The sequence below is a fragment of the Canis lupus genome, chromosome 5, assembly GCF_003254725.2.
Source record: "Canis lupus dingo isolate Sandy chromosome 5, ASM325472v2, whole genome shotgun sequence".
NCBI lineage: Eukaryota > Metazoa > Chordata > Mammalia > Carnivora > Canidae > Canis > Canis lupus.
The window spans coordinates 56427101-56443471 of record NC_064247.1 but is presented as its reverse complement, the minus strand read 5'-3'; the positions used below and the strand labels follow the sequence as shown (position 1 = coordinate 56443471).

Sequence of the window (16371 nt, the reverse complement as noted above, 5' to 3'; positions counted from 1 at the left end):
TACTGACAGCAAACTATTAAAAAATGAAATAAGAAATTCAGTTCTATTTGCAATAATACAAAAAATAAAATATTTAGTAATAAGTTTAAAAACTTATTTGTTAAGTAGTCCGAGCTCATGTAGAGGACTGGCTTGTCCAGAACCTTCTTCTGCTTAGGACCACCTCTGCACCACAAACTTTAGAAGACAGCTGAAAAGAAAACTCGAAGAAATGGGAAGTGAGCACATTCATAGATTGGAAGACTCAGTATTATTAAAGTGTTGATTATCCCAGCCAAAATTCCAGCAGGCTTTTTTGTAGCAACTGACAAAGTGATTCTAAAATACGGAAATGCACATAACCTGGACTTGACAGAGCTATTGAACAAAGCAAAGCTTATATGACCTGTTTTTCAAGATTTCAGTAAAGCTTTAGTTATTGAGACTGTGGTGTTGGTGAAGGATGGACACAGAGATGAATGGAGCAGAAGAGAAAGTCTAGAAATAGACCCACACATATACACTCAGTTGATTTTCTTCTTATTTATTATTTTCTTAAGATTTTACTTATTTATTCATGAGAGACACAGAGAGAGACAGAGAGGCAGAGACACAGGCAGAGGGAGAAGCAGGCTCCATGCAGGGAGCCTGATGTGGGACTCGATCCCAGGTCTCCAGGATCATACCCTGAACCAAAGACAGACGCTTTAACTACTGAGCCACCCAGGCATCCCTGAACATACGTATATCTGATAAAGAACATGTGAAGAACTATTACAACTCATAATAGAAAGCCAGTTAAACAAAATGGGCAAATAATTGAAGAAAACAAACACTTGAGTGCCAAGAACCATCATTAGCCATCAGGGAAATGCAAATTAAAGCAACGGTGAGCTATTACCACACACCCACTGACACAAAGCCAAGTGCTGGTGAGAGCATGTGGTGGTACCACCAGCATGGGAGACAGATCGGCAGGTTAGAAAGGTAAATACACACTTACCTTGACCCAAGAGAAATTAAAACAAATGTCATACAAAGACATGCACAAAAATGTCTACAGCAGCTTTATTCATAGCCACTAAAATCCAGAAACAGTCCAGTCAGCAGGTGGTTGGGTAAAGGCAACGTTATATATCCTCACAACAGAATATCATTCAGCCATAAAGGAATGAAGTGCAGATGAATCTAAATATCATTAGTTCAAGTGGGAGGAGCCAGGAACAGAAGTGTGCATACTGTATGGTTCATTTACATAAAACTCTAGAAAATGCAAGCTGATCTGCAGTGACAAAGATCAGGCGTGGATGCATGAAGCCAGGCTTGAGGAAAAAACAGCAGAGGGGCTCAGATGTCATCTGCGGGTAGCAGAGACATCCTCCACAGTGTGTCTGAACTCACTGAGCTGTGTGCTTTACATGGATGCAATTTATCGTACATAAATTATATTCCAGGGCAGCCGGGGTGGCTCAGCAGTTTAGCACCGCCTTTAGCCCCCGGGCGTGATCATGGAGACCTGGGATTGAGTCCTGTGTCGGGCTCCCTGCATGGAGCCTGCTTCTCTCTCTGTGTGTGTCTCTGCTTCTCTCTGTGTCTCTCATGAATGAATAAATAAAAGCTTAAAATAAATAAATTATATTCCAATAACATCAACTAACTAGTGTTGATTAAAATCTTAGACTTCTGAGGGGCGCCTGAGTGGCTCAGTTGGTTAAACATCTGCCTTTGGCTCGAGTCATGATCCTGGGGTCCTGGGATGGAGGTCCCTGTTGGGATCCCTGCTCAGTGGGGAGTCTGCCCCTCCCCTGCCCTCCACTTGTGCTCTCTCTCTCTCTGTCTCAAATAAATAAAATCTTTAAAAAAAATTTTTTTGGGGGATCCCTGGGTGGCACAGCGGTTTAGCGCCTGCCTTTGGCCCAGGGCGCAATCCTGGAGACCCAGGATCGAATCCCATGTCGGGCTCCCGGTGCATGGAGCCTGCTTCTCCCTCTGCCTATGTCTCTGCCTCTCTCTCTCTCTGTGTGACTATCATAAATAAAAATTTAAAAAAAAAATTTTTTTTGGACTTCTGATTCCTGAATTGAAAGTATTTTGTGACTTATTGTAACCCTGAGGATGCCTCTTACCACAGAGTAAGCTAGAAGATCCATGACTTTTAGGGTTTCCACAAGGCAGAGAGAGCACACATTGAATAGACAAAGAGGAAGAGATTTGATCACACCTGTCAGCGTGTCTGTGACATTAGGAGTTCCTATCCTAGAAAGGAGAAGGTACATTTTGAATAATGCATGCATTTCAAATGGGATGACATGAATAAGGGGGCTCTTAACAAGGCCTGGTTGTTCCTGCTTCTGCAGGGCTCCTAAGCACTAAGTGAGGAGCAAGACAGAGCCCCAGCCCGTGTCCCAATATCGCTGTCAAGCGCATGTCATCCCGGCATCCTCGATGGTGGGGCTTTTCCCCAGGCTGGAACTTGCTCACTTCCTCGTCCTGATGGTTTTGAGGCCGGATGAGGAACGGGTTTCTCATTCCCCGGCCCAAAATGTATTCCTTGCTGACCCACGTTGTCACCATGGAAGCTTCATCTCCAGGAACCTGAACAGGTTCCCTGAGTAACTACAGCTCTTTCTGTTGAGTAAGAAGTCTTTTTAGAGGTGACTTTTTTACTCAAAATATTTAGCCAGCTGTGTTCTGGACAGATTATAATTATGGTTACCAGGTTGCAAGTTAAGAGAAACTTATTTTTTTTTAAGATTTTATTTATTTATTCATGAGAGGCACACACATACACACAGAGAGAGAGAGAGAGAGAGGCAGAGACACAAGCAGAGGGAGAAGCAGGCTCCAGGCAGGCAGCCCGATGTGGGACTCAATCCTGGGACTCCAAGATCATGCACTGGGCCGAAGGCAGGCACTAAACCACTGAGCCACCCAGGTGTCCCAGAAACTTATTTTTTTAAAGATTTTTTTTATTCATTCATGAGAGACACACAGAGAGATGCAGACACAGGCAGAGGGAGAAGCAGGCTCCCTTCAGGGAGCCCAATGCAGGACTCGATCTCAGGACCCCGGAATCTCGCCCTGAGCCAAAGGCAGATGCTCAATCGCTGAGCCACCCAGGCATCCCAAGAGAAATTTGTTTAAAACCTTAACAGCATAGCAGGATTTGTCCTCTGGTCATTGGAAATGTGACAGCTTCGGTACTAAGTCAAGTGGGCTGCTGAGTTTTGAATTTGCTGGTGTTGGGAAACTTATGTGCAGCATGTGGGTGGCACTGTCCTGTCTGCCTGCTACCCCATCGAGGTCTTCTGCTCTGGAGTTGTCCTCAATCATGGTTCTAGATGGTAGTTCTGTCACCCAAGGTGACATTTTTCCTGCAGTTTCCATGACAAGAGCAGGGTGAGGAGTAGAAAATTGTAAGGCTGAGGGTCCCTGACTGGCCCCAGAGGTGTTTCACTGCCTCTTGGTAAAAATGCTTGAATTGGGGTTTTTCCAAGGACAGAACAAGGTGGTAGATGGGCAAGTCCTGTCCAAACTCATGAGTAGGGCTGGCGCATCCAGAAGTCCCTATTGTTTAGTTTCCTCAGGAGGGAGGGAGTGACTGAAAGCTGTGCAGGAAGGAGCGAGTTCATCCAGATCCACAACCAGATGGGTTGATCTCAGCTCTGGGGGATTTTTACTGTAAGTCAGTGGAGCCTACCCACACAGGCCTCACCGTCTGCCTTGATTTGCAGGCTTGGGACCAGGGATCTGCAGTTTCATAGCAGCCCCGCCCTGCCAGCTAAGCACTGGGCACCCACTCTGGATGTCTGCAGCTCCCATCCCAGAGGGCCAGGTAAGGGTCCTGCACCTCAGCTCCCACCTGGTGCCCTGAGGAGGTGCCCACATCTGCACAGTTCCCCTATCTGTTGCAGACCCTATGTTCTGGAATATGGCGCTCCAGCGTGCCATCCTCCTGGCGGGCCTCCTGGTGGAAGTTGCCAGCAAATCCTCAGAAAGTGTGGTAGGTATCTCATCCCACCGTGGCTAGGGCCAGGAAGTAAAGTTGAAACCTTCTTTTCCTAGTCATTCATGGAGGCAGTGGGCCCTTTGCCCAGAAGGGGCCTCACCCTTCAACCTTATTTACCCACTGTCGGGGTCAGAGACGCTTGTGCCTCATGGAAGGCAGCAGACACACGCCCCTGAGCTGGCACCTGCTCTGTTATGCCCCCTAGAGCCTTCTTTTTCTCTTTGCCAAACTAAACCTGTTGCGGTGGCTGGAAATGGGTCTCTATAGAGCTGCCCCTACTGGCACGAATGGAGCCTGCGAGCTGCCTGCCCAACTTGGTGGATGGAGACTGCGTACTCCAGGCAAGAGGCAGCATTAGACAGGGTCCCAGGCCAGTGTTATGGGTACGCTGCACCCTGGCTGTGCCCACATACACCCAGCCACACATCATCGAGGCCAGGTGGGGCCTTCCAGCCACATGGGATGGCTGGGGTGTCCCTCATGGGCTTGGCCTCGGCCATGAACTGGCCTTGGACACCTCCTGTGATGGCATGGATACTCCACTCCTTAGGCACCCTTTACTGTTGAATGTGTTCTAGTCGCTAAAAACAAGCTCAGCTATGGCACACACACACTGAGCCAAGTTCCCACTAGAAACCCCTCAAGTCTGGTCCTGTAAATGCCAGCACCTGGCATATCTGTTTCCCATTCAGTACATGCCCACACATGCATACAGCAGGCGTGAGTTCACACCCTACAACCTGCCCTGGTCTGGGCACTTCCTCTCCAGGGGCCACACTGGAAATCCCTGGTGGAGGGCATCCATGGAATTGCTGAGAATGTCAGTGGAGCAGCCAGGACCCTGGGGTGACTATCTTTTGGGGAGCAAAGGGCAGACATGCCTCACCAGGGAGGCCGTGAGTGCCTGGGTTTATCGTCCTATTTTATTACAGTCTAGAAAATCATGTGCTGCTTTTTCCTGTGAAGTAGTCCACATGTGGCACTGGAGTAGGGTTTAACACCTTTAATTGTTTAATTTTCAAAGCCACCATCTGGCAAGTGGTGAATAACATACAGGCACACCTTGTTCTGGGCACCCGCTTATTCTGTTGCACTTTACAGATATGCTGTTTACAAATTAAAGGTCTGGGGCTACCCTATGTTGAGCACACCTATTGGTGCCATGTTTCTATCAGCATGCACTCACATCATGTCTCTGTGCCACATTTTGGTAATTCTCGCGTTTCAGACTTTTTCATGACTATCGTATTTGTTACGGTGACCTGTGGTCAGTGACACTGACCCGCTGAAAGCTTGGGTGATGTTCAGCATTTTTAGTGGTGAAGTTTATTTTTAAATTTTTTTAAAGATTTTATTTATGCATGAGAGACACAGAGAGAGAGGCAGAGACACAGGCAGAGGGAGAAGCAGGCTCCATGCAGGCAGCCCGATGTGGGACTTGATCCCTGAACTCCGGGATCATACCCCCTGAGCCAAAGGCAGACACTCAACTGCTGAGCCACCCAGGCATCCTATGGTGAATTATTTAATGAAGGCATGTAGGTTGTGTTTAGAAACAATGCAATTGCATGCTTATGAGACTATAGTTCAGTATAAATATAACTTTTACATATACTGGAAGACAGAAAATTCACTTGATTCACTTTATTTTGTTCTGGAACCGAATCTACAGTGTCACCGAGTATGCCTATACATTTTTCGGATTGAAGTGCTTTACCCTATATCCTCTTGTAGTCCACAGGGGTGAGTGGCAGTAGCTCTCCCTCAGACCGAGAGACCCACCTGCAGAAAGGGCCACCACCTCCACCACCTCCCAGGTGAGGCTTTGCATGGTCAGGCAGGCAGTGGAGAGACCACTCACAGCCCAGGACCACTCCCTGCCTCACCAGGGCTGCCCCAACCCAGGGCCGGTCAGAATCCCCAAGGGGTCCCCTCTATCTGGCTCTTGGGAATCTGAATGCTGAGAAACATGCTTCAATGTGTATTCAGTCATCAAACACTCACTGGCGACACGAAGTTCTGTCCCAGGAGGTGTTCATGTGCTGTTGCTGTGTCCTCACCTCACTCTGGGAAGCCAGGAAGCGGCCACCTGATTCTGAAGTTAGAAGAGGCAGAGCCGTGAGTGTTGGGTCAAGCCTGTGAAGTAGGATGCCATTCTCAGCCTGGCCTGCTAGTCCTGCTGAGCCCCGGGCTATGGGGTCTAGAAACTCACAGCCATCTCCCCCGCAGGGTCAGCAGCCTGAATGCTGTGTGGACATGCTGGCCACTAACACCACCTGCCAGGGCACAGGCCTGTGTGGTCCAGGTAAGCTGCTTGGCACAAGCTGACCTTGATGAGCCTTGGAGATGAGAGCAGTGGTCACCATGCCTGCTATGAGCCAACAGGCACCCAGGCCCCTCAGGAAGGACATTGGACATGCCTGGGAGCTGGGGTGAGGGGCGGAAGATTGGTCAGAGGCAGCGGGAAGGTGACAGGATCCCATCGGAGCCCCCCTTCTGGCCGGCGGGTGGTGGCAGGACCCCATGAGGGGCCTGGCTCTGGGCAGTGGGAGGTGTGGGGGAGGTGAGACTCTGCTTGTCCCTCTTAGGGTCCCTGGCAGGGCCATTAAGGGGGGACGAGCCCCCAGACTGATTTAACATAAGCTTCACGTGACACGGGGGCCCCCCAAGAATCTGAGATCCAGAGGAGGGGCACAACAAGCCTGTGTGCTCACCTACAGGCTGAGCAGGGAGAGGGGACTGCAGGAGGGCAGTGGCGTGCTGGCTGCAGGCAGATGGGGACGCCCGACTCTCCATCTCTGGCAGTGAGTGTATGTATATCTTTCCTCCCACTGCATGGGCGTCCTCCACGGAGTCCTGTCTCCTGCTTCTCGGGGAGAAAAAGGGAGGTCAGAGCCGTTGGCTGAAAATATTTTTGTGTGTGAAAGAGGCATATTCTGGTTTCCCTCAGTTCCATTTGCAACTTTATCTTCAGAAAGTTTCACACACTAAAAGCCAAGTTGGTAGCTGCAGAGAGAATTGGATTGGAATTTGTGAGATAAAAGAGCAGCAAAGGGGTGGAAAAGGCATAGATGGAACCAGAAGAAAAACAGGGGTGTGAGCACGCCGTCGCATGCCTCGCCGATGGGCCCGAGCCTGGCAGTGCTCAGGCCCGTGAAGCTGATGCGCTGGTGTCAGGAGCCGGCGTGCAGGCAGGCCTCCTCCAGCGTTAAGTCTCTGTGTGGTGCGAGTAATCAGGTCCTTGGTAAGAAGCGTTTTTATGGAAATAAAAACAAATGTCAGCAGTTGGAGCAAATCATAAGTCTAGTTTTTGAGTCTAGAGGGCAGTCAGCTCAGTATACTTCTAGATGTTGGACTCAAAGCCAATTTAGGTGGAGTGAGAGTGTCTGAGGAATCCCGGGGTTGCCCTGTCCCTGGTGAGGCCAGGGGGTGCTTCTTGTGAACTTTCTGAGTGGCCCACACAGCAGCAGGCATGAGGCCTCAGTTCGCAGGGCTCTGGGGGAAAGGGCAGCTTTATTTCATCGTGATTCCCAGTCAGAAGGGTGGGAGGAAGGTGGGAGTGTTAGTTTGGAGAGTTGTAGCCAAGCATTGGAAGAGAGACTGGAGGGATGCAGGAGCCAGTGCAGCTTACAGGCAGGTAACAGAATGTCAGACACGACAAGCAGGAGTCTGATACCCACACAGATGCGTCACAGACACAGTCACCCCCACTTCTACCAAAGATAATCATAGTGAGACACGAATTTGCTTTTAAAATAAGTCTAGCCTCATTGAACGTGGCCTGATCATCTACATAAGTGCAGCAAGACTAGTGATTGACCACGTAAGACTCTAAGTCTGCCTTGCTGGACCTTTCCCACAAGGAATCCTCCACTGGACTCCGGGGTTGGGGGACCAAGCCAAGGACTCGCCATCAGACCTCAGCCACAATGCCCATAGATTTGGGTGAATTCCTCTCTTCTCAAAGTCAAATATCCTGTTTCCTGGACTTGCCCAGAAGTGACCTTCCTTACTCACCTGTAAGGCTGGGAAGCCAGTTAAGCCAGATATCAGATGGTTTTTCAAAGGGGCTTCATTGGCTTCATCAAGTCACCCTTAGCTCCTTAGTCTTCCTGGTCACCAGTCCCGGCTCTCTAGCTGTTCCTTGTCCCTGCACACAGCAGCCCAGCCAGGGCCTCCTCGCGGCCGGCAGCCCCGGGTAGCGTTGCCCAGTTACTCAAAGCCATTCAGAGGGGTGCTTTTCAGGAGATCCGCTGCCCTGGTGCCAGGTTTGTGCCAGGCTCCTGTTCCCAGGCCCCTGGTGCAGTGCTAGGCCTGTCTGCCCACAGCATCGCAATCTTCAGGCTCTGCCATCCGCTGGTTGTCCCTGCAGAAAGGTCTTCTCACCACGACACATTGTGAGTAGATTAAACATCAGTAAAATTCATTATGAAGGACATGTGGTCTGTGGCATGTCCCTGGACGCTGCCCCCAGCACCAGCACTAGCATTCAGGGGCAGCTCAGTACTGGTACTCAGTATCAGACAAGCACGTATTTGCAGCCTCTGTGCTAAATGTTGGGATGTTAAAAAATAAAGGTATGAGTCACAGTTCCTGCCCTTAAGGGGTTCCCTAGCTAGTTGGCAAAGTGGACTATCTGTTAACCGCTGGTTGGGGGGAGGCCAGGGCTGCTGGTGGCAGCAGCCATCTGGGACCTCCCCAGGGCAAGGGGCAACAGAAGGGCAGGGGTCACACCTGGGCTGCAGACGGTGCCACCGATGGGGGTGAGCCTGGTCCCTTGTGGCACCTGTGGAGGTGGGCTGACATCCGTGGTCCGGCTGCCAGGGTCCTCTCTAGAGCACAAGGCCACTGCATGGCACCTGCCTGTCTCAGATTCCCAGTTTCTCTGAAGTGTTTTACAAGATGTCCAAGGAAAGGAGCCTATAGGAGCCCCTGGGTGAGAGCTTGGTGTGGCTCCAGTCAAGCTTGCATCTTTTTCTGAAATCGAATATGCCATTCCACCCAGACTTCCAGAACAAGCCCATTAGCATTCGTGATGAACTGTCCTATCACAAACTCAATGAAGAAAAGCTCCCTGGAGGCATGTACTGGTGTGGGTGGCGTGGTGCTGAGTCTCTGTCTCCTGCACAGGCTGCTACGGACACCAGAATGAGGACGGCAGTGTCAGCTGTGTCCGCTGCACGAACAGCACCTACGGCTCTGCCTGCAGTGGCCGCCCTGCTGCACCCCCCGCCAGGCCCACATGGCCTGCTTCCCACCGAGGGGCTGCATCTCCAAGTTCTGGAGGAACGGGTGGGCGTCACCCTATTTGTCCCCACACCAGCAGGTGGCCCTCCTCACCCTGGACCACTGTCCGTCGAGGGAACACCCCCACCCCACCCTGCCCGCCCGGTCCCTCTCCCTGAGTCTTCTTGTCCCTGCAGGACAGCCATAGGGTGAGGGCAGCTCCGTCTCTATGGCCACTTCCCTTCCTGGCCTCTGGTCTGTGATTCCCCTCTGGGCTGTGTCTCTTGCTCCCTGGGGGTCCTCAGTGGGGTCCCCTGCATGGTCCACATCTGCCCATGGCTCTGGGCTGCCTGGGGAGCTGGCAACACTGACAGCTCTGCTTCCCCACAGTCGCTGGCTGGGGTGCACAGTTCCCGATGAACAGGAGTGCGGGAACGCCCGGACAGCCGAATCTTGGTAAGTCCCTGGCTCAGCAGATCAGAGCAGGACCTCTGCCCATGTCCTGGTGGAGGAAGGGGTCATCATCGCTGGCCTCAGCAGGGCCACAGCCACGGCCAAGGTCACACTGCACTCCAGGTAGGAGATCTATGGACAGGAACTCAGCCTGACCACAGAGCAGGGCTGGGGTCACTAGGCATGGGCAGGCAGCCCTGGCCCTCACACATCCCCCTTTGCCTCAATCCTGGCCCACCCAGCCCCTCAGTCCATGGGAACCCAGGATGTGCATGTGGTTCTCTGGAGATGGGAGGGCACCCTGAGGTCCCCTTGCCCCCCTCCCCTGCGGCTCTTCTGAGGATATGGCACTCATCCTGCATGCACTGCATGCCAGGCACACAAACCTGGTGCTCAGGGGCAGACATGGGACCCTCCTATCTGAGATGCAGCCTACCCAGCCACGGGGGCATGACCCTGCCATGGGGGCCACTGTGGTCAGGGAGCAGGACCCGCCCCAGGAGGGGTCACCTCCTCTTCTCAGATGACCAGGTTGTGATGGAGGCAGAGGGCGTGTTGGACCCAGACTGAGGGCTCTGGCTTTCTGCACAAGTTTCAGGCCCAGCAGCCAGGGCCTCACACTGGCTGGTCACCAGAGCAGCAATTCTAGGGTGGGGTCAGCACAGATGGCCATGACCTCCTGGGACACCGTGCTGGGTCTGGCAGTGAGGGTACCAACAGAGGAACACCAGCAGGTCTGGCTCTAGAGCCTGTTTTCATTGCAGCAAATTTGGGGCAGGACATGGCAAATTAGCTGGAATTCACTACCTCCCAGGTTCCAGCATAGCTGTGGCCACACCTCATGCCTGGGTTTCAAGATCAGAAAGTCACCTCCCCATAGACATTGAAGAGCACTTTCCCCACAACTACCACCCAGAGGCCCCTGCCAGGGGCCCACCAGCCCATCCTGACCCTGTGTAGGTAAAGATGGCCATCTGGGGACGAGGAACAAGCTCCCAGGAGGCAAGGGTGTTAGGGGGAACCCCTGCCTCTGCCCTGAAGGCTTTGACCTGGCAGCCGGGGATATGTGGCACCCCACAGTGTGTGCTGGGTCTTCAGGAAGGAGCTGGGGACCCCAGGCCTGGAATCCCTGTAGCCCCATAGCTGGGTGTGTGGGTCTCTGTGTGGGACCCTGTGAGGGTTCAGGTGTGCATGGGAATCCTGGAGACCCCTGTCCAATGCAGCCCGCCCAGGGCAGTCACTGGCAGCCTTTCCTTTTGCTCACAGGGAGCCCTCAGGTGGCAGCCTCTCTCTTCCTGGGGACCCTCTTCATCAGCTCTGGCCTCATCCTGTCGGTGGCTGGGTTCTTCTACCTGAAGCGTACCAGTAAACTCCCCAAGGTCTTCTACGGGAGAAACAAAGGTATTCCATCTTGCCACGCTAGGACCAGAGCGCATGCCCACTTACTGCCTGGGGGACGCAGGGAAGGGGTGTCAGCCCTAAGGACTCCTCACAAAACAATAAGAAGGGGACTTGGTTGTCATGTGGTTCTTTTGTCAGAATAAGAGGGGCAGCCTCATCCTGGGGAGGCTTCCCTTGGATTCTGTGGGGCCCTCAAAGGAAAGGTATTGGCATGACCCCACCTCAGGGCATTATGGCGGGGTTGCTGATCCCTGGTCTTGGGTCCACCTGCCCACGGCTCCCCCAGCCAGCTGTGTCCTCTCCCTATCCTGCGCTCTGGGAATGGGGTGGGCAGGCTGGTGCAGAGACTGGGGGGCCCCACACTGCCCCAGCTTGCCCTGGGACTGGACACCAGACCTGCCTCCCTCTGGAAGAGTCGGTGTCACTCCTGCTATGCCTTCAGGTGTGCAAGGCAAATGGCCCGGCCAACAGATCTGACCCTTCAGGGGATAGTGCCAGTGGGTGATTAGCCAGGGTCTCCTCACCCAGCCTCCATGAGACCCAGTGCTGGGTGCCTCAGTGGGGCTGTTGCAGCTCCCAGGTCCTGAGAGTCAGGAGCTGGGCCCCCATGCCAGTTGTGTGGGCACTCCTGCTCTGCAGCCATGGTCAGAGAGGTCTTGGAGTGGCTGCAGTGGCTGGGGCAGGTCCGCTCCATGTCTCTCCTCCCTACCACCCCCAGGCAGGGCTTGGTCAGCCTAGGTGGCCACCAGGAGTGCAGGGGTGCATAGCAGCCTCCCCGTGGAGGTGCACAGGGTGGGACGGTGGTGGTCTCCTTGAGGTGGGGGTGGTACCCTCTCTTTACCTGCTGGTACCTTCTGAGGGCTGGGTTGTCGCTCTGCCAAGAGGGCCTGTGAGGGAAGCTTTCTCAGGGTTCTTGGGGGGCCCTCACCCTGAATGCAGGGGGGAAATGCAGCTGGACAGGCACCCCGGGCACTGCTGGGTGGGCGTGTGGAGTCAGGGGAAGAGCCTCTGCAGCCCCGTGGACCCCCTCCCCAGGCAAGAGGCCCCGGTCCTGGGTGAGACCCCTGTGCGACCTCCCGGTGACACCCATGTTTGCCCACAGCCCCTGCTCTGCAGCCTGGCGAAGCCGTAAGTAACCTGGAAGGATGGGCCCAGTGCCCCACGCCGCGGGCCTCTGCTGGGGGCCACCCACTCTTCTCACTGTGCCTTTTCTCCTTTTCAAGGCCGCCATGATCCCCCCGCCACAGCCCTCAGGTATGTCAGTCCTCATCTCAGGGTGAAAATGTCAACATTCTCCTGCTTGTGGGATCGGCCCATCTCCGGGGACACCGCAGGGCTGAGCTCTGCAGGCACCCGGCCCTGCTGCTCTTGGGACTCGGGCCAGGTCTCCCTGCAATCCATGGCTCTCCTGCCTCTTCTTTTTTATTCCTTTTTATTCTTGACATGTTGAGTCTGTCAGGAGAGAAGGAGATTCCCCAGCACAGGGCCTGAGGCCACCCCTGAAGCCTTCGCTTAGCCATCACCAAGTCCCAGCTCAGCCTGGGTGGTGGGTGCAGAGGGCGGGCTGGTCTGGGTGTCAGGCCCTCCCCTGCCCCTCTGGAGGGGCTGGCAGTGCAGTGTTACTGGGCCAGGTGCCCCACCTTGGACGATTCCAGGTGTAGGCACACATTCAACCCCGTTTAGATGACACTATGAGTACAGAGAGGTTAGGTGACTGGCCCGTGGTCACACAGCTACAGGCCATGAGTGGGAGTCTCCTGGCCTCCCCCGTCAGTGCAGCAGTCTGCAGTGTGGACAAGGCGGGCTGTGCTGTGTTCTGGGGAGTACTTGTCTCTGCTTTCTCTAAGGGGACACCATATGCACATGCATCTTACATCTCTCTGTGTTATTCTCCTGGGGCCATGTGACCAATAACCACAGACGGGGGGCTTGAAATCACAGAAATGTATTCTCTCACAGTCCAGGAGGCACAAGTCAGAGATGCAGGTGGGGGCGGGGGGCACTCTCTCCCATCTCTAGGGGACGCCCCCTCCTGCCCTTCCAGCCTCCCTGGGCTGTGGCCACACCAGCCCCTGCTCCCGTCTTCACGTGGTTTCTCCCGGGTCTCCTCTCTCTTTCTCCCTCTTGTGAGGATGTAGGGCCTCCAGCTAATCCAGGAGGATCTCCCTTCAAGATCCTTGACCACATCAGCAAATACCCTTTTTTCAAGTAAGGTCGCACTTGCAGGTTCTGGGGCTTCGGACGTGGGCCCTGCTGTACCTCACAGGGCCTCTGTGTCTCAGGAGAGCAGGGCCCTTGCCCAGGCCGAGGGGCTTGAGGAGCAGGGGCACTGAGTGTCTGTGATGAGTGGGGCGGGCATCCGGCTCGTCAGCAGCGGCAGCTCCACACACGGGCCGGGGCTCCCTGCTCGGCTGCTCCCCACGCATGCCAGGAGCTCTAGGGCCACCCTCCCTGTCTCAGGCCCTGCTCTGACCCTGCCTGTCTCTGACCCTGTTTCAGTGCGGAAGCCGCGCTATGTGAGGCGCGAGCGGCCCTTGGACAGGGACGTGGGCCCCGCAGCCATCTCCTCGGTGGAGGCCCGGGTTAGCAACGTCTGACCCAGGGCCCCCCCACCGCTCCGCACACCGCCTTGGAGAGGACCCAGCGCACAAGGGGCAGGTGCTGCCCAGCAAGGCCTCAGGACGGGTGTGGGCGCGGCCCCTGGCTCCGCATGGCGGTGTCCCAGCAAGGGACGCTGGGCGGGAAGCTGCCCGAAGGAGCTCCTGCCCCCTAACAGCTGCACGGCCTGAGGGGCTGGGAGCCATGGCCAGAGCGTGGCCAGATGGGGCCTGGGCCCCTGAGGAGAGACTGCTGGGTGGCACCATGTCTGGCCAAGCAGGGGGCTCGGCTACTCCCCTCGCGGAGCCCATGGTGGGCAGACACCCCCAGCACCACAGGGCCTCCCGCATCCCCTCTGGAACGTGCCCGGACAAGGGGAGGTGAGGGACGAGAACTGGCCACTCCAAGGTGGAGGCGCCCACGGGGCTGTCCCGTAGCACGACCCCCTGACCCTCCCCAAGCCCAAGACTACACATTTCCCAGAGCAGCAGAGGCATTTCCTGTTTCTTCCCAACTTCTGTCAGTTTTAAGCAGAACACTGCTCTCCCCGTCGTCTCTGCCTCGACCTGCTCCCACACTGGGCCCTGCCCCCCCGGAACAGACACGGACCCGAAGCGATGGGAGACCAAGGCCAGGCCCCCAGAGGGACGTGTCTACCTAGGGCCACGTGTACCTGGACCACTGCCTGGGGAGCCTGGGTCGATGACCCCGGGGAGGGCTGTGCTGACCAGTGGTCCCGGACCCCCTGCCCTGGGTCTGAGACGCGTTTCTGGCACTGGCTGGTTCCCGAGGAGAAAGCAGCAGTCATAGCAGCTCTCACGCACTGGGCTGGGCCCTGACCTCCCCAGATTCCATCGGGGCTGCTACCTCCTCCTGCACCGTGATGCCCGCCCGAGCATGGACAGGTTGCGGATACTTGAACCCACGACAGGCCCAGCAGCTGACGGGCACACCAGCTTTAATCAGTGTCAATAAACTCTTCAGGGCTTCCCTCCACCGTTCTTACTGCTCGGTCTGTTTCTCAGTGAGGGGGCCATTGGCCAGGCTGACAGGACCTCTCTCACTTTACCAGGAACGGATCCTCGTGGGCACTGCCGCTCTTTCCTCTGTTCCCCAGCCCCACCCCCACCCCCTGTCTGAGGAGAAGGGGACCCAGGTGGAGGTTGAGACCAAGATCAGACCCCACCCCCCGGCCAGCTTCAGGGACCACAGCGGGTGCTGCCGCGGTCTGGGCCGCTCTGTACCAATCTGGGGGCTGGGGCTGGGAGCCAGGGGAGAATGTGCAGAACCCTCCAGATCCCCCTGGTTTCTGAGCACGGGGGAGCCTGTCCCATCCTGTGGACCCTTGGGGAGGGAGGGGATTCCCTTGTCCTGTTCCCACTTAGCACCAAGCCTGGCTGCCAGTCTGGGGACAAAACAGGAAATGCAGAGCCATGTGTGACCAGGAGAGCAGGTCCAGCCAGTCAGGCCCTGGCTGGGCCCCCACCTCCTTGTCCATCTCCCACCCTGGGTACAGATTGGAAGCCTGGGCTGAGGCCAACATCTCCATGTCCCTTCCCCAAACCCCCCTGAGCCAGCCTCAGCTTTGTCCCACCCTTGGCAGCAAAGACAACTCTGAATTCGACCTTGCAGCCCCCTCTGGCTCCCATGCTCGAGATCTGCTTCTCCCGACCTTCAAGGCCTCGGTGGCCTGGTGTTTGGGGCCCCCAGCCTGCCAGCCTCCCTGTGCCACTGGGCATCCCCTGGGCCTGGGTGCCACTGTCCTTGAGGCCCCCAAATAGTGGGGAGTAAGGTCACTGGACTTAGCAGCCTTGTGACCCTGACAGGTATTCAGTCGAGAAAGCACATAAGTGGGTGCAGTGGGGCACAGGGGAACCTGAGCCCGGTGTAGGGCAGCTGATAGGGTCAGGGCATCTGCAGGGGCACCCTGATTGGCTGCTCCTTCCATCCCGTGCTCCATTCTCTGCCAGTCCTTACCTGGACTCCAGCCCTCACATATGAGGCCTATTTATGGGGTCATTGGCTTAGGCCAGAGTAGGCTGGTGGGCACCTGTCCCCTTCTGACCCCCCACCACGTCAGCTGCTTTGGGGCCCCTCACACCCTAGGAGGTGAATGTGGTATGGGGAGGATGGGCAGTTGGCACAGTCCTGGGGTCACAGCTGGCAGCTCACTCACTTGTTCCCTCAGCACTAGGAGAAGCCCCGAGAGCTGAGAAGTCAGAAGCCAGCAAGAGGAAGGATGACCCAGCATTAGGGGATGGGTACACGAGGCACCCCACCCCAGGCAGGACCTTGTGGGGCCTGAGGAGGTGATGTGAGCAGAGGTCCCAGCCAGGAGCCTGGGCATGACAGCCTGACAGGGCTGGCCACAGCACGTCGGGGAGGGGCCACCGTTTGACCTTAGGAGACCTAGGCTTAGGAGGGGCACGGGATATCCTGGCAGGGCTGCCTCATGCCATGGGGCCATGCTGAGCCTGTCCAAAGACCATGGCCCCATTTCTGCCCATATTAGAATCACAGCCTGGACATGTCCCAGAGTCTCCCGTGTCATGTCCCCAGCTGATGGGTGGGACAGCAGAGCAGCTGACAGATCACCCAGCACTGGGCAAGCATGGGTGGGGGCTCAGCCCTCACACCATTAGGCCTCCTGATGGCCTTTTCATGCAGTGGCCATTCCATGGGTCCTTGGAAGCACTTAGAGTTTG

The 16371-nt window shown here is 55.5% G+C and overlaps 1 protein-coding gene and 1 long non-coding RNA gene across 10 annotated transcripts in view; one reads left to right on the top strand and one right to left on the bottom strand.

Annotated features, from left to right (window-relative positions):
- Positions 1–14667, top strand: part of C5H1orf159 (chromosome 5 C1orf159 homolog) — a 33683-nt gene extending 19016 nt beyond the window's left edge. For 5 of the 9 annotated variants that reach the window (XM_035715926.2, XM_035715921.2, XM_035715923.2 and 2 more), the window contains 10 exons: positions 3714–3814; positions 3894–3982; positions 6218–6293; positions 8317–8385; positions 9119–9280; positions 9605–9670; positions 10934–11068; positions 12171–12196; positions 12292–12322; positions 13568–14667. In XM_035715926.2, coding sequence (XP_035571819.1) covers positions 3899–3982; positions 6218–6293; positions 8317–8385; positions 9119–9280; positions 9605–9670; positions 10934–11068; positions 12171–12196; positions 12292–12322; positions 13568–13665 — 747 coding nt within the window. In that variant the 5' untranslated portion in view covers positions 3714–3814; positions 3894–3898 and the 3' untranslated portion in view covers positions 13666–14667. Of the gene's footprint in view, positions 1–3713; positions 3815–3893; positions 3983–5722; positions 5806–5965; positions 6107–6217; positions 6294–8316; positions 8386–9118; positions 9281–9604; positions 9671–10933; positions 11069–12170; positions 12197–12291; positions 12323–13567 lie in introns of those variants that run through there. The other 4 variants (XM_035715931.2, XM_049110465.1, XM_035715928.2 and 1 more) reach the window with 4 other exon arrangements.
- Positions 5618–8318, bottom strand: LOC118354692 (uncharacterized). Its single transcript, XR_004815623.2, has 2 exons — positions 6703–8318; positions 5618–6083 (listed from the first exon to the last, which is right to left on the bottom strand). It is a non-coding gene; the product is annotated as an uncharacterized LOC118354692 (long non-coding RNA).
- Positions 14668–16371: the final 1704 nt, after the last annotated feature.